Raw genomic sequence first — 25,200 nt, 5'->3', positions numbered from 1 at the left:
CGTTTTTTTGATTAAAATAAAGTATAACGGTATAATACCCAACAAATCTCGGCTGTTACTCAATTTTTAATAAACGGGAACCGTTATTATACTACTCAAAATGTTAATTTATTTTTCTCGCTTTAAAAAATAATTACATTTATTTTAACTCAATTTTCCGATAAGATCTGCCATAGTTGGTCTGGTGAAACTCGTAATTTCCTCAGAATGTCATCTGACCAGATTTCAACTGCGAATAAATAGAACACGTGCGTTTAAATTTCTCATAATTATTTTCTACACATGAAATATTTAAATGAGCGCAATGATGGAAAAATGAAGAAAGCAGTGGCATGTCTCGTATTGTTCGATTCCAGTGATAATCACACTTGAATAAGAATTCTACATTTCATGTGCTACTGATGATCCGTCACATTCAGTTCAGTTGATGAAAGTTAGTCTTTAAACGTGGCGCCAAGTTTTAACCAATCGGGCTCAGTCTTTACCAACAATCAAGTTTGACAAAATCCGATCAATTTTTTGGGTCATATTTGTTGAAAAACAATAAGAAAAAAAATCAAAAAGTTTAATGACTAGTTTTTGTATTCAATTCAGTTGAATAAAAACATCCTTAATTGTGCATTTGAACTTGGCGCCATGTTGTGCCAACAGTAGCGGGTGAAAATAACTAAACCGCGCAAAATTAACCACAAATTTGCAAACATGTCTCAGAAGATAGATTGGGCTAAATTTGCGGAAGAACAGGAAAAAAGCGTCCAAAAGAAGGTAAACCCCACCGGTTGATTCATAAAATGACTTGAAACTTGCAGTTGGGCGACGTTAGTCTGAGTTCAAATAGAAACAACTCCACTGCCGAGGCTAGTTTGCTGCGAAAATTGATGCGAAATGGTCTCGTGGAAAGCAAAACTGATATCGAGATCCAGAGGCAAAACCCGAACTCGCCGCTTTATTCTGTTAAAACTTTCGAAGCCCTGAACTTGTAACTTTGTTTCATTGTTGAATTACGTTTAGACAGCTGTGATTTGCAGAAACCCCAATTTATTGAAGGGGGTTTACGATATGGGGTTCAATGCGCCGTCGAAAATCCAGGAAACGGCTCTACCGACCCTCTTAGCCAACCCTCCACAGAACCTCATAGCTCAGGCCCAGTCAGGCACTGGGAAAACGGCCGCTTTTGTCTTAGCCATGTTAAGTCGCGTCGATGCTTCGCTAAAGTATCCTCAAGTAAGAACTGAACACTTAAGTTTACTTTCAATTTAGCAAAATGACTAATAACCAGTTGATTTTTTGGCACAATACTGACCTGGTATTTATTGTAGGTTTTGTGTTTGTCACCCACTTACGAGCTGGCTATCCAAACTGGCGAAGTGGCGGCACATATGGCAAAGTTTTGCCCCGAAATCGAGATGAAATACGCCGTGAGAGGCGAAGAAGGTTTGCAAAAAAATCAAAAAAGCCCGATTCTCACCTAAATTTTAGTTTCAAGAGGGTCGCATTTAACCGAACACATCATAATTGGAACGCCTGGAAAAGTGCTAGATTGGGCCCTGAAATTCCGTGTTTTCGATCTGAAAAAACTAACAGTGTTTGTCTTGGATGAGGCTGATGTGATGATCGCAACCCAAGGCCACCAGGATCAATGCATCAGAATACACAAGTGTGTTGGGAGCATTTCAGTGTGATTTGAAATTAACGGTTTTGTAGAAATTTGGGGCCGAATTGTCAAATGATGTTTTTCTCTGCAACGTACGATCAACAGATTATGGAGTTTGCTGAAATGATTGTTCCCGATTCTATCACAATAAGACTGAAACGCGAAGAAGAAAGTCTGGATAATATCCAACAATATTATGTCAAATGCTCTGGACCACAGGAAAAATATAACGCTGTGACGAATATTTATGGAACTGTGGGGGTGGGACAGGCGATCATTTTTTGTCACGTAAGCAATTATTTGTAGCAAAAATCGGATTAAATGCGTTCAGTTAAATGTTGGATCAAGTGGTATCTGACTTAAATTAAGTTGGCAACGGTGAGTATTGTGGCCTCCTAATGTAGCCAGATCAAAAAGGCACTAGATTCAAAGTGAAAAAATTACTATACATCACTTAAGCCTTTTTGGATCTTCAAGGCTTCTGCAAAGCGAAATAAAAGAGAAATTCAATAAAATACAAGTCTCAAGATTTATTAATGAATAACTTTTATATTTGTTATGTGAAATTCAGCGTTTGTTATCAAATACTAATTTATATTTTTTTATAAATGTGAATTTTTACAGAATTTATCTACAATTCTTCATAATAATTATTATTAATTAATAAAGTCGCTGCAAAAAAATATTATTTTTAATGTCATTGTAAAATAAACGATGCTCAAATGCCGTTTTGTATAAAAAAACACGTAATCCTCAAATCTATATTTATTTAAATTTTTAATTTTTTCTTTAATCACAGTTTTTAAAGAAAACAATAATGTATTTGCTAGTAAACCCTGATCTCTGTGTGATTTTTAGATTTTGAGAAGTTATTTCTGCGGTTTATTTTTAACAAAACTTAAGAAATCATCGGTGGAAAACGCGCTAAACCCTCAGAAAAACGCAATTTGTAATGCAATTACTAATTCAATTGAATGATTTTTAGAAATATTGCAGAAAAACTAAGATTTTATTCCTAGTCCAAAAACGGCTTTAAGCTTGCTGGGTTTTTTTGGCTTATTTTGTGGAATTTGTCTAAGCGTATTCTGATAATATTTCCCAGAATAAATGGATCTCCGCTTCAAAAATGAACTGAAATCGGGTGAGATAAGCTAAACTGAGATCAATTTTTTTCTAGTGTAATGGTTTTTCATTCAGTTTTAGCGAAGTATTTGAAATAAATTTATTTGTTACTTCAAAAACATTGGAAAATTTAACTCTTTTTGTTGTAATTTGGTAAATATTCGGCTTGTGCTTAACGAAATTTTGCGAATTACTATTCGCGTTTCTAATTAATAAACGTGTAAAACATGTAAAAATTAATAATGATGTATTTAACTCAATTTTTGGCTTATTTTTGAAAAAATTTCGCTCAGTAATTGAGTTTTTTTTGGGTGAAAAAAGTACAAAATGTTTAACACATAAAGTGTTCCCTATTTCATATTACTAGTATAAAATTATTAAAATCATCATTAGGTGAACATACCACAGTATTAGTAATTTTATTAATAAATCGAATTTTGTTCCTCAACTATTATTATATAAAGAAAATAAATGTTCGGGGAAATACTCGAACAATATAATAATTTTAAAATATTTTTATCTTTCTGTTGTAAGTTTATTTTTCATCAATTAGCATGAAATAGAACTTTTGCGTAAATTTTAAGCAAATGTTTAGATTGGTAATAAAATCACCTGATTTAGTGAAATTTTGCCAGTACTGACAACATTTTCTCTTTCTCAATGTTGCTAACTTAGTTTTGAAGTTGTTATTCTTTGGATAAATTTTGGAAAATACATTTTTGTAACAATTGTAACCATAGTAATTATAGTAGAAATAACTTATCCGGGGTTTAACTGGCGATTGTAAAATTCACCCTAAGTGGACTTTAAATTATAATATCAATATTAACTGTTTTTATTGTAGACCAGACGCACTGCGAGCTGGCTCGCTGAAAAAATGTCGAAAGATGGCCATGCTGTGGCCGTCTTAACTGGAGATTTAACGGTGGAACAACGTATTAACGTCTTAGATCGGTTCAGGTCTGGTCAAGAAAAAGTTCTTATAACCACCAATGTATTGTCTAGAGGTAATCTATTGTAATATTTTTCAGCAAGTGTTGATGTTTTTGTTTAGGTATTGACGTCGAACAAGTGACAATCGTTGTAAATTTCGATTTGCCAATAGACATGCAAGGCAAGGCCGACTGCGACACTTACTTGCACAGAATCGGTCGAACTGGACGTTTTGGTAAACAGGGTATTGCTATAAATCTGGTTGATTCACAAGAGGCCATGAATATTTGTCGCGATATCGAGAAACATTTTAACCGAAAAATTCATTATTTGAATGCCGATGATTCGGACGAAATTGAGAAAATTGGAGCCTGAATTTTTGTAATTTTTAAGAACACTACCGTCTAATTTTTTAATAATAAAATAATAGAAAGTGTTGATTTTTTAAATTGCTATGTTAAGTGTATTAGGTAGAGTAAGTGTGGCTACTATTTATTTTTGATTATATTATACATACATTTATAGCGAAATTTCTTTAATTACATCGTTTTGTTGCTTTTCCACTTTGTGTCGTTTCAAAAACGGGTAAATCACCGGCGATAGCAAATCTCGGTTAACATGTTGGGCACCTCCTGTTAACACACTCACGATAAAACCCACCACGATCGTAGTAACAGCCCCCACTAGAGTGTAATACATGTAGGACAGCCTATATAGCACAAAGGGGGCTTCCACTGGAATTTCCTTCGTGTCTTTGGACAGCGTCAAACTCAAATACTCCGCGACCCAATCGGCGTTGCAGCCCTCAACCGAGACATACTTCTGCGGAAATCTGATAACCCCCTGAGCCATATTCATCTGAGTACCGACGGAAATCCACCCGATCAGGCTTCCGCTGACCAAACCCCCAATAAGCGCCCCCTGGGGGTTGGCGTTGGGGAAGAACATCCCCAGGGAGAAAATCCCCAAAAGGGGGCCGGCAGTGATGGCACTGAGGCTGCCAGTGGCCTGGATAAGGGCCCCCATTTTTTCCACAACGAAGACAAGAGCCACGCAAATACTCCCAATTATCACAACAATGACTTTCATCAGAAAACTAGCCCGGGCTTCAGACAGCGGCTTCTTGATCCGGGGCTTGATTAAGTCTTCGAATATCACGCCCGTCATCGAGTTTAGCCCAGTGGACATGGAGCTGGAATTTTCAAAAATTTAATAATTTTGAGTCGGTTGGTTTTTTGAGTGAACCTTAAGGCAGCACTGAAAACGCCGCTAACGAAAAGTCCGGGAAGTCCGGGCATCGATGACGCAATATGCATTACAAAAAATGGCAGTAATTGGTCGGACTTGTGAACTAGGCCTCTAGTTATGGGATCGCATTTGTAGTAATAAGCGTAAATTATCAAGCCCATGAAACAGCACATTGAAACTAGGGCCATTATGCCGACCACCAGTATGGCCACAGTTCTAAAAAAATATATATTTTTTTTGAATACCTGAACCGTACTTACATTCGAGCAGATTTCAATGTGGGCATTGCCAGACACCTTTGAACCATTGCCTGGTTTATGGAACAAGAAGCCAACCATGAGAAATAATTTCCGATCGCAACTGTCCAAAATGTGTGTCTGATTGTGGGGTCCCAGTCAAAACTACAAGGAAAATTAATTAAACATTTCTCTTTAATTAATTAAAATTGTAACACAACTTTAATAATTTATTTTCAGAAAACCACTGGTTTAAAAACAATATTATTGAATTAAAAGTAATTTCCACAGCAGTATTTTACCGTGGTAGTGTGCCATTTGGAAAAAAAATATTTTTTTGAATAACTCGAAAGCCAAAAGGAATTTCGAAAAATTTTATTCTTGAAAAATTATCACATTTTTAAAGTACTTGATGAGGTACTAATTGTTTTTTCGTAAGGTACATAGTTTAGGCACAAAACGCTTGGTTCCATACTTTTGCCCAACGCTGTATATATATTTTTTTATCTCAAAAGGTATCATTTATGTATAAAACAGTGACTTAATTCTAACTGAAACTAATTTTTTGTTTAACCAATACAGAAAAATGTCTTTTAACGGACACCTATCTGATAAACGGACATTTTTGTTGACCTTGTTTTGAGCTAATGAATTATCTTCTAAGCGGACTCTCCAATAAACGGACGCGGACAATGTTATTCGGATCCTTGGAAACAAAATATCTCCTTTAAGCGGACATCATGTTATACTCGCGTGTATTATTAAATAGTTAGTATGACATTCCTCCAGAAAATTCGGGGAATCACATAAGGGGGTACATGTTTTGTTTCAGTGTTAAACTAATTTAGATTCAGACCTCAGAAGAGGTTAAAGTTATGTGTATTATTTATTACACGAATTCTTATTTGCAGCTGAATTTTTAGTCAAAATACCTTTCATCTGAGGTATCATAAAGACGGTCATATATTCAGGTTGGCTTGTTCAAAAATTATTAAATTAATTCTAGTCAAATAGTGGATGAACTGAGCACGTGACCACATTACAGCAATCAGATGCTTAGATTTAGGAATTAATAGCAATATAACTTTTAACAGAAAATTCAGTTTTCTTCAGCTTTCTAAAAACCGGTCGTAAATCGTAATTAAACTGTTTTTTTACTTGAAAAAATCGATCCTGTCCCCTTCCTCGTTCCGCCGCCATACTTCTGCAAAGCCTCCAACACTTGCGACTCCAAGTGCTACAACACCTATCAAAGCAGCGAACATCATTATAGTCTGGATGGTATCAGTCCAAACCACGGCTTTCAAACCCCCCTAAAACCCATTTCTGGACAAATGTAGCATTATCGAATGACTTACCAAAGTTGTGTAAAAAATGCAAACAATACACACAACCGGCGTCACCAAATGTAGATTAATTCCAGTGACTGAAAGTTTTCAAAATTATTCAATTTTGCTGGAAGGGAATTACCTTGGCTGAAAGCTAAGGCTGGGACGTAGATCACTATAGGGATGTAGAGCATCATTTTTGTAAGGAAGAGAATGGAGCCGAGTAAGCGCACGGTTGAGTTGAAGCGGAGATTTAAATACTAAAACCCTTACAGTTATTAAAACTGTTTAAGATTTCAGTTAATTACCTCGTAGCTTGAAGTTATTTGCAATTTGTAAAAGACAGGCAAATAGGCAAAAGCCATCGTTAGGGAAACTAGCGCTTTGGACGCCAAAACCATCCAAAATTGCGTCCCATAAGTGTAGATCTCGGCGGGGATTCCCAGTATGCTTATACCAGAAATGTAGCTAAAAAATAGCTTTTATCAGCACACAAATTTAAATTTCGTTCGTTACATTGCTGCCATACTCATATTAAGAAATTTTGCCAGTGGTACCAACAATGTAACGACAGATACCCAAAGGCTGTAGTGTGTTAGAAGTGTGTGTGTTGAGTTATACAAAACGAATGGAATTTTGAACTATATTTTTCATTTCTTGTCGGCTTTTTCTTGGTACAGTTAGTCCAGTTTTTAGGGTGAGTAACCAATCCCAAGTTTCAGGACATGAAAGACAAACAAGTCATTGTTGCATACATATTTACATATTTGCCCAAAGACTTCTCAGAACTCCTTAAAATAGCCGAATTACAAATAAATCGTCTTGCAGTTTGAATTTTGTCATAACCTCTAAAAGGAAAAATCCTGTGAAGCACCCATCACAGCCACCTTCGCCCTGTCACTCTGCGTCACGTGACTCCGAATACCTGTCATTTCGAACCAAATAATTAATAATTAACTTTTCGTTCCAAAAAGTGTGTAAAAATGCATAAACGCGGCCAAGTGAACAAAAAATCGCTCGAAGAGGAGCAGCAAGCGATTGGGGCGATCTACAAGCAGTATATTGACACTTTCCAGGAGCATTCAGACATCCCGAGGAAAGCCTTCGTCAAGTCGGATACTCTGTACGCCGAGGGAAAAGAAAATTCGGAAAAGGGCCAATTGTACAACCCCAAACCAATCATTAAACTGAAGAAGGAACCAACGAATGCTCATCAGCAAATTTCGTTTAATATCAATAAACGCGCCAAGAAAAAATCAAATCTGAAAGCCCTCGGAGACGAACTCAAGATGTTGCAGCACGAACGCCAAGTCAAAGAGATTAAATTGGTGGTGCCTAAGTTGGAACCTCCACCGTTGGTGACTCATGAAAGTGAATACACGAATTCGACCAATCTTTTTGTGTCGAATTTGAATCCGCAAGTGACTGAGAATCACCTCATTCAGCTCTTTGGGACCTACGGGCCCTTGGCCAGTGTTAAGGTGAGTGAAAAAGGAGGTTTCAACTCAAAGGTCGATTCATAACGTGTTTATAGTAATAAATTGGAAAATTTGTCAAACAGTGTTGTCACAGGTATTGCGAACTTGCATATTCATTAAAAATGAGAATTAATTTTAGAAACAAAAAATTTAAAAATCAAACAGTCTGATACATTTATTTATTGCACTAAACATTATTAACAAAAAACAACATAGATAATATTCTCCAAAATCTCTCTAGTAGCTCCAACTCTGCATCTCTTCAAAATTCTTCTCTAGTTTTGTTTAGGATATTTCCAGATTATTTCGTACTAGTACTTACTGTCTCTGTACCTACTCTTCTCTTTTTCTTAACAGTCTTCTCTAATTCTTGTCTAAAGCCTTCTCCAGATATGAAGTCTGGACTGTTCTTTGGATTACCTTGTAAACTCATCATCTTTTGATTTTACATATTCTTCTCCAGACGCTTCTTTACAATTATTTTCTAGATTCTACTTAAAATATGTATATAAATACTTCTTCTGCATTCTCCAAATTTTCTTTTAGACTCCACTTTCTGCTTCGTTTCAGAATTTTTATTTTTACCATTGTTTTTTTAACTCGATTTTTTTAAAGATTCTTTAGTTTTTTTCCACTTTCTGCTTCGTTTCAGAATTTTTATTTTTACCATTGTTTTTTTAACTCGATTTTTTTAAAGATTCTTTAGTCTTTTCTAAAACCGATTCTTAATCTGAAATCTAGATTGTTTTTTAGATTATTTCATAAATTATAAATCCTTCTGTACAGTCACTTATAACTTTATTCTCTTGATTCTTTTTGGAGTTATTAATTTTGTAGACTGCACTTAAAATTATTTTATAAATACTTCTTAGACTATACACTCTACAGCTTTATTTTCGTTTACAATTTTTCTAGATTATTCTGTAGCATTATTTCTGTACTCTTTTCTAGATTTTACTTAAGATTCTTCTTTCATCTTCTTTAAATTTTAAAGATGGCGTGGTGACCTGGTGACAAACATGTTTTTTTAATTTCTGATTTGTCTCCTAACAAAATTAATATATAAATTTAAATGTTTATCAGATTTAAGAATTGGAATAATTTTTTAATTGGAATTTTGGTCTTAAGTTATGACCTGTAGTGTAATCCCTGTGTTTCCATGAATGAATGGGTACTTTTATTTTGACTATTCTAATTTTTTGAATCATTTAATAAACAAAAATGTTAATAAAAACTATTACTCAATTAATAATTGATAATTTTATGCATAATTGTTATTTATAATGATTATTTTCATTTGAAATATTTTTTTCTTCTCAATTTCACTCTGCGACTGTTAAAAATTGTCCTACGCGTATATATTAGCTGTTTCAAAACTATGTAAACAATTTTGCAATTTCTCTCAAAATTAGTTGTTATAAATTATTTATGCAATTGAAAAAATTAATAGCTAATGTAATTAATCGTTTCAATGGAAGATCTAATCATTAATAACTATTTTACATTTTTATCAACCTTAATTAAAAAGATAATTTGGTAAAATGCGACGTTGGCGTTTACATAGTTTTGAAACAGCTAATAGGTTCGTTTAAAAATTTTTCACACTGTTGTTTATTATTTTTTCTTTATTTCTGCATTCTTCCCTGCATTTTTCTTAATATTCTTTTCTAAAGCCGGCTGTAAATCTGAAATGTAGACTGCTCTTTTTTAGATTTTTTTTAATACATATTAGCTGTTTCAAAACTATAGAAATGCCTACGTCGCATTTTACCGAATTATTATTTTTTTTAATAAGGTTGATAAAAATGTAAAATAATTATTAATGATTAGATCTCTCATTGAAACTATAAATTACATTAGTTATTAACTTTTTGAAGTGCATGAGTAATTTTGAGAGAAAATGCGACGTTCACATTTCTATAGTTTTGAAATAGCTAATATTAATATTCGATTCTAAACTCTTCTTTGGATTCTTTTTTGAAATTATTAGTTTTGTAGACTGTATTCAAAAGTATTTTATAAACATTTCTCCATTTTCCAAATTCTGTTTAAACATTTTACTCTGCTCATTTTCAAAACATTATTATAATTTTGTTTAGGCTTTTTCTAGATTATTCTTTAGCATTATTTCAAAACTTTACATTAAAAAAACAAAGTTGACTAACTAAAAAAATGAGAGTTCTCCAACAGTATATTTATAATTTTTATCAACAAAATCTGTAGAATAATATCTATTCTTTATACAGAGTGGAGCAAAAGTGTGGGACCAAGCGTTTTCTGTCAAAACTTATGTACCTCACAAAAAATTAATTAGTACATCATCAACTACTTTAAAAATGAGATAATTTTTCAAAAAAAATTTTTTTTTCGAAATTCCTTCCTTTTTCGAGTTATTAAAAAAAATTCAAATGTCACCTTATTACGGCAATTTTTTTGGTAAAAGATTATACTCTAAAAATGATTTCTAACTTAATATTATTATTTTTGAACCAATGTTTATTTATATAAATTATTAAACTTTAATAATTAATCAGAAAAAAACATTCGTTGAAACATTATTGAATTAGAAGTTATTTTAGAGCATAATCTTGTACCAAAGGTGGGACACCATTTGAAAAACAAATTTTTGAAAAAGTCGAAAACTTAAGGAAACATCGAAAAAAAAATTCTTGAACACATTTTTAAAACTAATTTTTCGTGCGGTACATAGTTTAGGTACAAAACGCTTGGTTCCATATTTTTGTCCAATTCTTTGCTTGATATTAGAATTCGCCAAAATGTGAAAAATTCACCATGTTGGCAACAGTGGATATTGAAATATGTGAAATACACGAGACAAGTTTGCTTATATGAATCGGCCTTTTAAGCTTCTTTACAGATTTATGGGGGCCGAACAATCGTAAATGTTGTAAATCGTGTGTTTTCTATTTTGTCGTGTAGATTATGTGGCCTCGTAACGAGACGAGTTCGAGAAGTGCGAACTGCGGTTTTGTGGCTTTTATGAGCCGTTCGGACGCCGAACGCGCAATGAACGGATTAAAAAACCACGAAGAAATGAGAATCAATTGGGGCAAATCAGTCAAAATCCCCTCGTATCCCGTCCACATCCCCCCTGAACTGTACAAACTGTATTCACCTCCACCTCCTTCGGGATTACCCTTTAACGCGCAAACGAACGTCGCGAAGAGTGAATTGAAAGACTTGACGCAAACCGTGGTCAAAGTCACGATACCCTTCGACCGAAACCTTCTAATGATCATCCACCGAATGATCGAGTTTGTGATAAGGGAAGGGCCGGAGTTTGAAGCCTTGATAATGGACATGGAGTCGGGGAATCCCGAATTTAAATTCCTGTCAGATTTTCAAGACCCAGCCCACACCTACTACCGCTGGAAGTTGTATTCGATGTTGAACGGTGACCCGAAAAATTCCTGGTCGATGAAACCGTTCCGAATGTATGAGAACGGATCAGTTTGGATCCCTCCGACTGCGCCGAATTATCGCGAAGGCATGCCTCCAGAATTGATCAAAAACCCCAAAACTGAAGCGAATTTGTCCGAATCGCAAACGGCGCGTTTGGTTTCTTTGATCAAACATTTGACGACGAGTAAAAGCTCGGTTTCCGAAGCCATGGTGTTCTGTGTGAGCCACTCGAACGCTTTAGGTGATGTCTTGCAAGTTTTGGTCGACTCGTTCAAAAATGTGGCCACGAATCCGGTGAAAAAACTCGCCCGACTTTACTTACTGACCGATGTTTTGTATAATTGCAAAGTGAGGCGGATTCGTTATTGCGAGGAATTCACTCCGGAAGTTTGCACGGAAATTTTTAACCAGCTCCACAGCACTTACAAGGAATTACATCACGCACAGGATAAAGTCTGTTTTAAAATTAAAGTTTTTGTCGTGTTGAGGGCTTGGCTGTTTCATCGCTTTTACGACACCAAGTTTGTCACAAAACTGGAAAATGTGCTCTTGACCGGAAACGAAAACGGCGAAGATGATTCGTTTCATGATGAACCACTGGATGGTGCGAATTTGTTGAAAAGGTCGTACCATACGGCCACGACTGATTGTTTGATTGTTGAGAAAAAGAAACAGTTTGTCGATATGTTTAATTAAGGAAAACTTGTTTGTTGGTTGATTAAATGTGTTCTTACCTGGCGATGAGTGACATCGATATGGGAAATATTCCCATCGTTTTTCCTCCCATGAGATATTCGGAAGTGGTGTCTTGTTTGACTTTAGCAAAGAAGGCGAAATAAACACCAATCAGCGACGATATTAGTAACATTGCGCCGAAAACGATGTAATCGAAGATATCGAAATATGTGAAAATTTCTTCCGAACTCATTTTGGTTTCGCACTTGTAAATCGAAGAACATCACTAAGCTAAAGTGACCCATTATCCTACTACGTAAATTTAGTAAGTATAATTTAGCTACAATTGGAAAATTATGCGCCGTACTATATACAGGCTATTCTAAATTTAACCGTCAGCCAAAGACGGCACGAATTACCCGATAATTGATAAGTTATGTCTCCAAATTACTCACCTACAAGATTATATAAAATATTGAACTCTATTGATAGTGCTTGCCCCACGTTGGGCGCCTAAATTGTGTGGCCAGCCCCACGTTGGGCGCCAAAGAGTCACGTATCGTTAAATGTGTAAATAAAAGTCGGTCATTAAGGGAACACTATTTATTTACTGAAATAAATGGACAAACAAACGATTGAATCAAGTATGCCAATTCATGAAACTTCATTCTGGAGAGAACCGATACATAGAGCTATGAAGATATTTACATCTCTGCCATATGAGAAAAAAATGAAGAGTTCACATGACTAATAATCATCATCTACATGAAACAACAAATAATTTTATTGTGTTTACGCAACGCTTAGTATCTGATTGATTAAGTTGATGAAAACTATGGTAAGGCAAGCCCGAAAAATCAATCAGAATAATATAATCCTCTTTGCTATGCGGAGAAAACATCAAAAGTCCTGAGCTATAATTCCTGAGAGAAAACATTTGTTGTTGACTGCGTTGTAGATGTTGATTGATGAAAGCAAACTTTTACGATAATAACATTCACAAAAGAATGGCACACTTACACAAGTACTTTTTCGACTATGAACTATATAAGATTCTGTTGTACAAATAGCATTCACCAGAAAATTTTCAAACTTATATAATATATCGAAAACCCAGAAGAAAGTAAAACTTGAACAACAAATTAAATTTTATAGAAATATATTAATTACTGAGGTAGTTTACTTCTTAGATCGGATAATGTACAATACTAAACGGTAATAATGTTTGTTTTTGGTGGTGATTAAAGTACTGCAATGCAAAACGCGGCGCTTTCCATCTCGTAACCTTTAGTACGATTATCCGTGTCTAAGGTACCTAATCTACAGCGGCTGGTTTGCACAGTCAGTCTCCGTCCAGCATTGTTTTATCGTTCAACATGTATACTATTAACTATAAGTGGTTGCAATAAAATAATCATACACTCAAGTAAAAACGACAAACTATAAAATTCATCAGGTGAAGAATTATACATGTAGTAGTAGGTAGTAGCTTTTAACTATATACTATAGGATGGTTTGATTTCACGTAAACCCTATTAACATCTTCATGCTATTGTAGATGCAACTTTACTCGAAAACGGTTTGCTTGAAATCACTTTTAACTATTAACTTAATGAAATAATTATGAAATGCATTACAATTCAAACTATAACTATTTTATATACTTTTTCATTTTAATCTGCGTCTCTAAACGACTTGAACACTTTGTTTTCTCAAATTTATTCACGGGAAGCTAAACTTTGAAACTCTAGTGTCACAACAGACTGCCTCGTCATTGAACAGAAAACCCTAAAAGTCAACATTAATTTTCGATTAAACACACATACGACAGCAGAAAGCAATCTTTTGTCCACTGAAAATCGTTTAGCGACGCGAGACTTTGGTTAGGCACTATTTATACCATAACATAGTGTTTTTCCTTTGCTTTTTAAATATAATCAATTGATTTACCGATTTTTAAACGTAGGCATTACATGGAATCGGTTAGTCTAGTTGTGTTGAAGCTTAAGACCGGGATGCGCGCGCATTATTTCGAAAATTTTCCATTATTTCGCGGCACGCGTCTGCAAAATTCTTTTGGCGGATTTCGGTGATGTCTGATGGATGGAATTTTTCGTTTCAAGTGTCGTTTTCTTCATCTTTTGGGGGGTGGGGGAGAATTGTTATAGTCCGAATATGTTTGTAATATTAATTTTGCAACAGAAATTATAATCTAGCTATGAAATGCGTTAGATTTTTGATGTTGTTGTTGTTGTTGTTGTTATTGATGCTTGTGTGAAACAAATGGATCGATTGATCGACGACCGTAGACTGAAAGCTGGCGAACGAGTTGTCGTTTGCCAGTTTTTAGACTAGTGGGATGGTAATCGTTAAATTTTGAACTAGACTTTGTACTTTGGAGCCGTTCGTTTTGTACGATTGCATGATTGTGTCCGAAAAGAGTGTTTTGTGTGAGACCCGACTGTTGTTGATGGGGGTATCAGAAAGTGCTGAACCAATGACTGCCAGTTTTAAATACATGAACCCTTGAACAGTCTAACTTTAATAAATAAATACAGAACTTGATTCTGGTAACATCTTCGCACTTTGGCACACTTATAAATCTGTACAAATAATTCAAATTTTCTCTTTCATTTATACATAATTAATAAATATATATTCATATAATAATATATCCATTTTTTCACAATTTTTTAAAATAGCGACCCCGCTATAATTATTTTTTAAAAAATCTAACAAAAAATATCCTCCCCAACAAACAATTTTTATCAAAAATATTTTTTACAAGTCCGGACTAAACCGGGGGCTCTTAGGCCCAATCTATACCTCCCGAGTTTGTACTATCAGGGGCGCGGCCGACCTTGACGCAAGGCAGCAAGGCCGCAACAGCTGTCCTATCTGGTATCATAATAATTCAGCAACAATCAATCACGAAGAAAAATCAAAGATGCGACACGGCCTCGGCACTCCGTTAAACAAATAATAATAATTGGAGAGCGTGCCGCATCTTTATCAAACATTATTTTAACAATCTCCTAACAATAATATTACAATAGAGTTAAAAATGTCTTTTTCCACACGCACACTTTGATTAACAGTTTCCATTTTAAATAGTAATTAATTGAAAGATCGTTGCCACGTCTCTTCAAATTCAAACACAATAATAATAATAAAGACACGCACAACAATTTCGCATTAATATTATCAAAATTTTCTTATTAAAGCTCTTCATTCACACTTAATAATTAACAACAGCCACGTTAACAGCGCAGAGGATGCAAGAGTTGTGACTCCTGTCCGTTGTGATGGCCGTCTCGCATCCTCTGCCACCGGACTCTGCAGAGGAACTTTCGCCTTGTTTTGATGTAGTGCTAGTTTAAGTGGGACTCTTCAGATGGATAACGGTGACTGCTCTTGCTTGCTCGGTTGAAAATCCTGTCTTTCGAAATGTTTTGGCTGAATTCGTCGATAGTTTGTTTAGGTGCGAGCGGTCAAAATCCAGTGAAGCGATAAACAATGGTTTGTAACAACGCCTTGTCTTTGGTAGTCCTTTCATCAGGTAGATCGTGTACAACAAAAGAAAACACTGCTGGTTGTGAGTGAGTGAGGTTTGAATGGTTGGTTGGTTGCTGTATCTCGTAACGGAAATTTACTATGGCTATAACTTGTAACTTTATTTTGATTAGTTGAGGTAGATTGTAACGTTGGGCACACAGTTTATCATACCATATTCCTGTTTCTTCTCCAAACTTTCCACTAGAACCAATAACTTAAATAAACTCCAGTGTAGCGGAAAATCATCAAACTGAACAAAATGGACGTATCGGCAATAAAGCACTTGCTGAGGTATTCGCGGTTCACACATTTCTTCTTCTTCTTGTTGTTGTTTTACTTAATTTAATAGAGTTAAAACACGCGCGCGCACAGCTAATATTTGGTTGTGTTCGGCGACAACAATGCGCTACGACGACACTAAGACTGGAAGGATGATATTGCATTAGTGGAAGGCCTCGAGATGTTAATTGTACAATAGGGTATGCATAAACCCATGCACAGGGCAGTGAATGTTGCTAGCTGGCGTTACTGTTGTTGTGGTGGTTGCTGCTGTTGTTGTTGCTGCTGCTGCGGTGGCGTTTGCTGTTGCTGCTGTTGTGGGTCCAACGCAGCGGCGGCTTCCGATTGGCTGGGGTCTTTTGGTTGGCGCGGTTGACGCGGTCTTCCCTGAAGAGGCACTACTGATTGCAATACCATGGCGCGTATGCGACGTTGCGCCGACTGCAACAACAAACATTCATAACAAAACGTCTTTATCTTTGCTGTCTCATATTTTTCATTACATTTTAATACAGAATACTTACTGTCGAAATTGCATTTTTTAAGTTATTTAAATTTAGAGGTTTTTGAGAAACAGGGGTGACTTACTTGAACACTGAAAAATGGTCCAATGATATGCACCGTTGTTTCATCCTCTTGAGGAGAAGCACCCTGTTCTGGCAGTTTAATTACGCTTCCGGTTACGCGTTGTAGTTCGCGAACATTTTGACCTCCTTTGCCGATGATTCGGCCGACTTGCGAGCTAGGAACCATTATTTCCACCGTTAATCGTACATCATCCGATCCAGCGACGAAACCTTCCTCTCGCATCTTCTCAAAAATCAAATACTGCGCCTGAAAAAAACACAAAAACAACTTGCAATATACATGAAAAATTGAATTTATGGCCGAACTGTTAATTCGTGTCCATGTGAAAAAAAAATAATAAAGACCTTTATCTAAATTTTCGATTTAAATTGGACTGTCTCACTGGCACGGCCAGTGCGGGCTTTATTTATTAGTTTATTTTTATTACATAGTACTAGGTTTTGTAAATATTACCGAATGAATTTTAGGTAGTAAGAAGTATAGCAAAAATCAATCTATCATACAAACCTCTTTGTTCGCACGATCGCACTTTTACAGCAACTGATTACATAAACAGATTGTGTTTTTGTCATGAATTATTTTATGATTAATTTTATTCAGTTTGTCACTTGCCGTTTTCACAGACGGACGCTTCAAAACTCGTAACTGAACAAAGCGGCATTTTCCTAATTAAGATTGTCAGTGAATTTCAGTAATTTTTAGTGAACAGCAGTATTGTGAATTTTTGAGTACCCAACAGAAGCGATTTTTTAATTTTGAACTGAAACTGAAAAAATAAGTATAATGGAACATTTCTAATCTACTTTTGGGGTTTATTTTTGACAATCTTCAATCGGCGACACTGACGCGGCAATTACTAATTAGTACCTAGTAAAGACATGGTAATTAAAAATAATAATAATGATTCAAAATATGCAAAATTTAAAAAAATATATAACTAAAAAACTATTGGGCATACGGCGATTTTCTTGACGTTAATCAAAATCAAATCAAAAGTATCAAAATAGTTCTACTTTTTCGAATAGTTTTGCCGTAATTGTGAAAAAAAAATTAAAAAAAATGTAAATACTTTCTCGTAGACATTCAAAATTTTGAGAAAAAAATTCTATTGTTTAGATTTTAATCTGCTCTTTACGATGGAACGAACCGTTTTGGAACAGTACGAATACTTCCCATTTCTTCTTGTTAAGTTTTAGGTGCATCAGACTATAAAGTTAAACATAATATGGCCAAAATTCAGGTTTGTTTCAGACCAAATTAACCTGTTATAGATATGAACTCGATTCACTTCGTGAAAATGACAATTATAAACTCTATTGGGATAGGGCAGTTCTAACGAGTTTTACGTAATTAATAGATATTATAACTGCTAATACAGCAGACGTTTTCCTTGCTTTTAAATTAAAAAGCACGCCTTTATAATTGGTATTGCTGTTCCAAACACACAATATCCACAAACATATTTAAATACGTACCCGATTTCGGCGTGAAAAAGTAAATCTTGAATTTTTAACATTAAATTAAAAAAATCAGGTGTTAGGAAATGTCTCATAATAACAAAGTTTACTTTAGAAATAAAAATGCAAAATAATACGTTCTGTATTAATGGTAGAGTTGGGATTATGTTTTTTATAGCAATATCCGTAATAGTGAGTTCTTGCCTGACCCTAAACTGTCAATAGAGTAGGGTAGGGTAAGGTGGGGCAGTATGGGACGTGGGGCATTTTGTAATTACGACTTTTTGCTTAACCTGGGCAATTATTAGTAAAGTGGTTCGAAACAAATGTCTATGATATGCTTCTGAAACTTAAAAATTCACTGAAGCGAAATTGCATTTTTTGTGGACTAAAGTTTTTCAACTGTCTCAAGGTAAGTTTTTCTGCTTAGTATTATTTAGATGTTATTTTCATTGACTGCATGTGATAATATCTACACATGGTTTTGTAATTTCGAGCAAAATGAGGTAAATACGGAGAATAGTTATGGTGAGCTAAAACACTGAATAAAACCAAAGTTGAGTGTTGTAACTCTGATATCGTGAACGCCTTGGAAAAGGCGATGACAGATTTAGATTTCTTGTAAAAAAGAATGTGCCACGTGAAAACGTTTAGTTCTTTTGGTTTTCGCTTAAAAAAATAAAAACGAAAATTACAAATTTTTTATTTTTCTCAATAATTCAAAAAATAAAAATGACATCAAAGTTATATAATTCTTCAGCATAAAAATGTGCACCTTTGCCCTAACTTAACCGACCTCGTATCTCTTATAATGACTGAGATCCCTATGGTGGAGCTCGAAAAACGGACATCAAATTATATATCAAATTTAACAGAATATTCTCCGATTAGAATTTTTTGTCGTACAAGTATTTTGTTTAGTTTACTTATCCGTTCATACCTCTCCATCCATGTCCAAGATGTAGCCCACGGGGAACAATCGGACAATGTGAATTACTATTACATTGCATTTACTCAGTCTAGTGTTTGAAATTAAAAAAAAAATCAATTGTATCAGCTCTTCACAAGTGCAATCGTTTGAACTGCGAAACAACTTTAAAAACTTCAGAAGGATTCCAAATAAATCCAAAGTTGTCCTACCCTACCCTACCCTACCGTACTCTAGAGTGTAAAAGTTACCAGAATTATTGTCTTCCACTTTTTTGAGTCAAATAATAATAATAACAATAATGTTACCTTCCACTGCGCTTCGGGTGAGCCGACAATCGTGACTCTTCTTTCGTTTTGCGTTTCTTGCGGTTTCGTCTCGTCGATGGGCGCGATCTTGACGGAAGCTCCCGAGAATCGAATGATATTTCGAATATGCGAGCCTTTCGTTCCGATGATGGCTCCGACGGCGTTGTTGGGTATGTACAGATAGGTCGTTTCCTGGCTGTCGCCTCCGCCCTGGGCCGCACCTGCGGGATACATTCCGGGATAGGGGGCTTGACCTGTGTACAGACCTCTTGAACCATAACCAATTCCTGTACCAAAAACCGCCAAATAACACATATATACCCAGTTACCCGAAATTTGAAAAACTACGCAAAATGACCACAAAGCAAAATTTCCGAGACGGGCGCATTGTTGTCATTTTATCACCATATATATGTTATTCGTGCGAATTGTTCGCTTGGGGATAATCACCTGCGGTGGCCATCATCGCCATCGGATGCAGTCCGGGGAACATCATCGTTTGCGGCGCCATCGCCTGGAGATCGTTTTCGTAGCTCTGCCGTAATTTGGCGCTGATTTGGGCCTCCGCTCGGCTCATATTGTCGATGGCTCCTTTCACGGTGATGATTCGCTCCAAATTGAACGAGTTTATGTCGTTTATGCTCGAGACGGTGATCTTCGTGTCCGTCTCTTGCATTATCCTTTTGATCGTGTTTCCCCCCTTGCCTATGATACGTCCGATGAGGTTGTTGTGCGCCAGAATTTTCAAACATATTTCGCTAAAAAATACATTATACAGGCGGGTCCGTCCAAACGGCACATTGGACGGATCGTAAGTTCCAACAATTTGCAATTTCGGAGACAACTTAGAAATCTTGCTTAAATTCGCTTAAACTTTAAATTAATAAGTTTAGAAAAACTGACAACTAATAATTTTTTGTATCTTTAGCCGTATTCGCAGTGTTTTGGTGCGCAAATTGATAATTGCTAATATCTTTTAAATTTGTTTTTGTTATAATGATTGCATTATTTTTATCTTTATGTATTAATTTTTAAATTTTCATTTTAGTTCTTGCAAAGGAAACTAAAGTGTTGTCTGCGGTAATAATTTCTGTTCTTTTATCTGATTTATCTCGTAAACTTCTGCTTAGCACTACTTTCAAATGTTTCTTTATTTCCAAATAAAACTAAATAATTAAATTTCATTTCATTAAATACAGGGCTGTTTCACATAATTTTACTTAAAAAAATGTCAACGATTTTGGAGATTTAGTGATTAAGATCATATTCATTCCGTCTCTTGATAGAACACGTAATAATTGTTTTAAAAAATAACGGTTATTAGTTTGCCAACTATTGTCATGGGTTTCAAAAAATTAAATAATTAAGTATGAATTTTTTGTATCTAGTATTTGGTGACTTTTGTATGTTTGGGTGCGTACATTAGACGCGGGCCTCGTGAAACAGCCTGTATTCAAATCAAAATCAAAAGCTGAAGCAAAATTTATTTCATAAAATTGACTCAGTTAAAAATAAGTTTTTTCTTAAAAGTAAATAAACACATTAAGGCACTCCACGGTAATTCTCAACTTTCGCACAAACTTTGATCTGAATTATTTTTATGAAGAATCTGTTAATATCGTTTCAAAATATCAAGAAATCAAATTTTAGCTTCTTTTAGTATTTGCTTTCAGGAAAAAGACTAAGTTAGAACAAAGTTCGATCAAAGAAAATAATAATTAATAATGCTAAAGAATTCTGTGCGTGCACAAAATCTCGAGCTTTCATATTGGAATTTATGTTTCCATTTGAGTTCAACAATTATTTTTCCAAAGTTTACCACAAAATATTAATTAACTTCAAATTTAGTTTCACAAGAACGGTGTTCTCTCTTTGGTAATAATTTATTGTTTCTTATTTTTGTTTAAATTTTCATGTTATAATAAAATTGGTACTTAACATAATTTTTTTGTGTCCCGTCCGTAATCTAATAATAATTTTTCATTTTTATCATACATTTCCGCCTTGTTACTGTTTTCATTCACAATCTTTTTATTATGCTTTAATAGATCTAGCATCTCTAACATATTTTTGTTATTTCGAAAGTATTTACTTTTTTTTACTTATTTTCGACTCAATCAACGCATTCGTGTCCCGTCCGAAATAAATTATTTATAATGATTTTGGGAAAGTTGGCGGCATGCATTTAAATTACTATCATCACTAACAATTACTATCTTTTTTGCGAAACAAAGTTGACAGAATGTCCCGTCCGTAAATAAAATACACTGCATGGCTGCAAAATGTTTATCATAAATTATAAGAGCCTCGGTGATAGTGGATCTTTTTCCTGGAAACTAAATACGTACCATACCTAAATATCGTCTTCGAAAATAATAATTTATTAATTATTAATTAATAATATTAAAATTATTAATTCTAAATAAAGTTTTCGATGTCCTAATTTCAAGCACATCCCAAAACTTCACTAATAAACTTTTAAGAAGAACTTTAAGAACCTTTTTTAAGAAACCTTTCAAATTAGTAATCAAATTATAATTATAAGTTGGAAAATCCCGTTCGAATTACCAAAACCTTCGGATTAAAGAATTTATAAAAAATTATATCTATATAAGTTCAGTTTATAAATATCTACCTATTTGAAATTAAAAAAAAATAATAAGTTTTGTTTGGCAGTATGGAAATATTTGAAAGTTGTATTGAACAAAAGCTTACGGAGATAGAACTTAACAGAAATTCTTAAATGCGACGATACTTTAGGTTCCTCTACACAAACTGAAATAGAAAGTTTATCTTTATCGAAAACAATATTAAAAAAAATATATAACAAAATATACTGCGCACAAAAATTGTCGCAATTTTTTTAATTTGAATTTTTTATTTTTTTTATTCTTTGGAAAAATTTTGATCATGCATATTTCGTCCATTATCTCCACAGTTACAAATCGTAGCACAAAAATAAAAGCCGACTTGGAATCCTCTGACACTTTTAAGCCTAATGGGCTTATAATTGATATATTTTTTTGTTATTGTAGTTTCGATGATTTTTTTATTGATAGGTTGTAAAATAAAAATATTTTCTTAAATGACTTAGAAACAAAAAAATATTTTATTGCTTTTTGAAGCAAGCAAGCAAGCAAGAGTTGAAATAAAACGCAAAAAATGTTTTAAAAAAAAATTGTTTTCAAAGACAAGAATTAATTTTTATAAAAAATTCTAATTTTTATACGCACTACACCTTAACATTAATACCGTGTACTATCACCTATAGTCCGAATAACAGCTTCCAATTCAATTTGCGTTAAAATGTCGCCTGAGGGTCTTTGAAAGTCTTTGGTGCCTAAACGGACTTTTTTATTTTCCACAACTTTCTTTCCAACATTTTTCTTGTATTCTTTATTCGCAGCGTTTTGAAAAGTATGGAACAGAGAGCAAAGTGACTAAAGTTTGAAATTTTTTTAATATTGTTTACGATATAATTTTTTTCATTTACTTTTATTTCTTACTGATATTAAGAACTTGATGCTCGATTTGTCTGTACTTTTTCTATTTCTGTTAAATATAGCCATTTTTTTGTAATTCACTGCTTTTAAAACTTTTAAATAGTGTTTTTTAAAAAGATTTGATTTCCACCTTTGGTAACTCTTCCATTTAGTCGTAATATTAATAACTCAAAAAATAGAATGAAAAACACAGTCTTCTGTTTGCAACTCAATGTGCAATAACATTTTTTGAACTTCCGATATAATAGGAAAATATATCCATTTAGCAGGAATGAATATCACTGTTGGAACTCACCATACCTCAAATGTGCGGTTTAGAACGAACATGTTCGGTTATTTGTTAGCTGTGTTAACAAAAACTAGGCTAGTAATATTTTTTGGCGTACCCTTTATTCGTGTTGTTGGCCTCTTGCTGCATAACTTCTAAAATTCGTTTGCAGGCGTTTGTGCAATTTTCCGGATTTCCGTAAATAGTGATGGCTTTTTCTAACGACCCTACATTGTCTTTTCTATGAACGTCGACTCTCGCTCTCGTCTGTTGAGTGATCTGTCGTATCGTCGATCCCTGTCTCCCTATAATAGCTCCAACCTAGGTTCCGAAAAGGAGAAAAGTCTACCATAATAACATAACCAAAAAAATCCGAGCTTCACTAGCCTTACCATATCGCTTTGTACAAGTATTCTTAATGGAAAATCCGTTTGTCTACTCTGACCAGGCAGGCCCCCGAAAGGGGCGCCTGGCCCTCGAGGTCCCCTACGGCCCCGTTTTTCCACAGCCAATTCCACTTTGATGGGTCTACTATCTATTTCTATACCATTAAGTTGATTTACGGCCCTGGAATCAGATCGATTGAGCAAAGAGGACTTGGAAAAATTACTACTAGGCTTACTGTTGAGCTTGTTCCGTGCTTTCGAAAGTAATTTGCACCGTTTGTGTGGTGGGATCTTTTGAGGTAAGTTTATCACATGCAACGACAGCTCCGTGTTGTAAAAGTAGATGTTCGATGTCTTCGAACCGGACGTTTGGACCCAAATTGGATATAATAATTTTTGATGTTGAACTGCAACATACCGAAGAATTCCCGTTTTTTCATTAGGCTTTCCATCAATGACTCTGAACATATTTTGTAGTTGTACAGTGATACGTTATCAAGCTTTGATACCATGTAATACACTTATCTAAGCATCGTGGCTCCAAACTTGGTAAAATTAGTGTTTTACAACCGTTTATTCCCTGACCAACTTACACGCAAAAATCATACTTTGCCATCGTTGCGAAATGCATAATTATTGAAACATATCCGTGAAAATCGAAAAAACGGTCCTCACTGCTCGCACCATGCACAGAAAACTAGCAAACAGAGCAAATGCACAGCGCTATCTATCTACAACAAAGTCCCATGAGTGAAATAGGATAAAAACATGACAAATAAGGGAGCGACGTTTAAAGCAAACAACGATATCAGTGAGCATTATTGAGGGCATACAGAACGATGCAGATCGAATATGTGTAGTCGCTTTATCGCAGTTTTGGCGTCAAAAATTGGTTTGCAAAGCGTGATAACAGGTAGAGGCTGGAAAACCAAAAATCGCACAACTGAAATCAACAAGTAGCGAATGTGTAACAACTATCTGTACAATTTTATCCGGTGCTGTTTATTTATAGAAAGCACTATCAAATTAAAAATAATTATAATGCCAACAAGACGATTAGGATACAGTGCGCTATTTTAGGAAAGCAGTTTTTGCCTTTTTTTCGCATTCGTGTTTGTTTTAATACGTAATCCAATCGTGTTTAAAAAAGCTGAAAAAACTAAAAATAACCCGGCGATGATTGTTTTGGCACAGTTATTAATATGCAGACTTGAACTAGGATGGTTGAGTTATGAGTAACGACATTTGGGCGAAATTGCTTTACAAAAAAATTATTTTCAATGAATCGTGACTTATTATAAAATTATAACACAAGCGAACCTCATTTAACCCGTGACATTTTTTTTGGCATTGACGTGTTTGAGTGGAATGTACACAAAAAAGTTGCCGTTTCAAGCGCAATTCAGTGCGAACTCAATTATTAAAAATACCAGTGGAGAAATGGATTCGAAAATTTGTTACAGGCAACAGATGTTTTAGCTAGTTTTTTGTTTTAATACTGAAGCACTTATTTCCCCATTAGGATCAGAATGGTGGTTCTCAAAATTTGTAATATTTGTCTAAAGATATTTAGTTAGTTGTAAAAAGTAGACGGCTTTTGGTCTTTGGAAAAATTCAAATGAAACACTAAATTCACTCGTAATAATGAACAAATTAAGTTTTGGTTTTATTTGTTATAGATTTTATAGAGAACAAGGCAATTATCCTTAGGTATCTTTTAAGTTTTTTTCTTCTTTTTATGTTAATACATATTTTTGACTTTACAAAGCATTAGGTTTAGGTACTTTCTTAGCAAAAGAAAATATTTGTACAAATGTACAAAAATGTAAAA

The 25,200-nt window shown here is 34.5% G+C and overlaps 4 protein-coding genes across 14 annotated transcripts in view; 2 read left to right on the top strand and 2 right to left on the bottom strand.

Moving 5' to 3' along the window:
- Position 1: 1 nt before the first annotated feature.
- LOC662733 (DEAD-box helicase Dbp80) lies at positions 2-4,272 on the top strand. The gene is made up of 8 exons (XM_968814.5): positions 2-765; positions 810-979; positions 1,029-1,224; positions 1,320-1,434; positions 1,480-1,657; positions 1,705-1,942; positions 3,621-3,783; positions 3,831-4,272. Exons 1-8 carry the CDS (start codon positions 703-705, stop codon positions 4,082-4,084), a joined length of 1,377 nt encoding a protein of 458 aa, XP_973907.1. The 5' UTR covers positions 2-702; the 3' UTR covers positions 4,085-4,272.
- Positions 4,186-12,406, bottom strand: LOC662768 (sodium-coupled monocarboxylate transporter 1). Of its 4 annotated transcripts, none has more exons than XM_008194902.3 (8): positions 12,157-12,406; positions 6,830-6,989; positions 6,664-6,781; positions 6,552-6,619; positions 6,352-6,506; positions 5,218-5,358; positions 4,955-5,173; positions 4,186-4,901 (listed from the first exon to the last, which is right to left on the bottom strand). In XM_008194902.3, exons 1-8 carry the CDS (start codon positions 12,348-12,350, stop codon positions 4,229-4,231), a joined length of 1,728 nt encoding a protein of 575 aa, XP_008193124.1. In that variant the 5' UTR covers positions 12,351-12,406; the 3' UTR covers positions 4,186-4,228. The 4 variants fall into 4 exon arrangements, with proteins under 4 accessions (XP_008193124.1, XP_064212997.1, XP_064212996.1 ...); XM_064356927.1 differs by lacking the exon at positions 12,157-12,406 and adding an exon at positions 7,285-7,397; XM_064356926.1 differs by lacking the exon at positions 12,157-12,406 and adding an exon at positions 7,277-7,386.
- On the top strand, positions 7,079-12,161 carry LOC103312953 (U2 snRNP-associated SURP motif-containing protein). Of its 2 annotated transcripts, XM_064356928.1 has the most exons (3): positions 7,079-7,218; positions 7,598-8,002; positions 10,940-12,161. In XM_064356928.1, the coding sequence occupies exons 2-3, from the start codon at positions 7,811-7,813 to the stop codon at positions 12,116-12,118; spliced, it is 1,371 nt and encodes a 456-aa protein (XP_064212998.1). In that variant the 5' UTR covers positions 7,079-7,218; positions 7,598-7,810; the 3' UTR covers positions 12,119-12,161. The 2 variants fall into 2 exon arrangements, with proteins under 2 accessions (XP_064212998.1, XP_015835349.1); XM_015979863.2 differs by lacking the exon at positions 7,079-7,218 and having other exon boundaries at positions 7,432-8,002.
- A 279-nt stretch (positions 12,407-12,685) lies between the features above and the next one.
- The window catches only part of Imp (IGF-II mRNA-binding protein), a 39,205-nt gene continuing 26,690 nt past the window's right edge, over positions 12,686-25,200 (bottom strand). For 3 of the 7 annotated variants that reach the window (XM_015979865.2, XM_008194907.3, XM_008194911.3), the window contains 7 exons: positions 23,606-23,776; positions 23,376-23,550; positions 23,102-23,304; positions 19,663-19,970; positions 19,213-19,499; positions 16,520-16,765; positions 12,686-16,372 (listed from right to left, as the gene is read on the bottom strand). In XM_015979865.2, coding sequence (XP_015835351.1) covers positions 16,178-16,372; positions 16,520-16,765; positions 19,213-19,499; positions 19,663-19,970; positions 23,102-23,304; positions 23,376-23,550; positions 23,606-23,776 — 1,585 coding nt within the window. In that variant the 3' untranslated portion in view covers positions 12,686-16,177. Of the gene's footprint in view, positions 16,373-16,519; positions 16,766-19,212; positions 19,500-19,662; positions 19,971-23,101; positions 23,305-23,375; positions 23,551-23,605; positions 23,777-23,962; positions 24,299-25,200 lie in introns of those variants that run through there. The other 4 variants (XM_064356925.1, XM_008194908.3, XM_015979866.2 and 1 more) reach the window with 4 other exon arrangements.

Source organism: Tribolium castaneum, chromosome 5 (genome assembly GCF_031307605.1).
Source record: "Tribolium castaneum strain GA2 chromosome 5, icTriCast1.1, whole genome shotgun sequence".
In the NCBI taxonomy this organism is placed as follows: Eukaryota; Metazoa; Arthropoda; class Insecta; order Coleoptera; family Tenebrionidae; genus Tribolium; species Tribolium castaneum.
The sequence above is the reverse complement of the archived record's forward strand: the minus strand, read 5'-3'. Positions and strand labels throughout refer to the sequence as shown.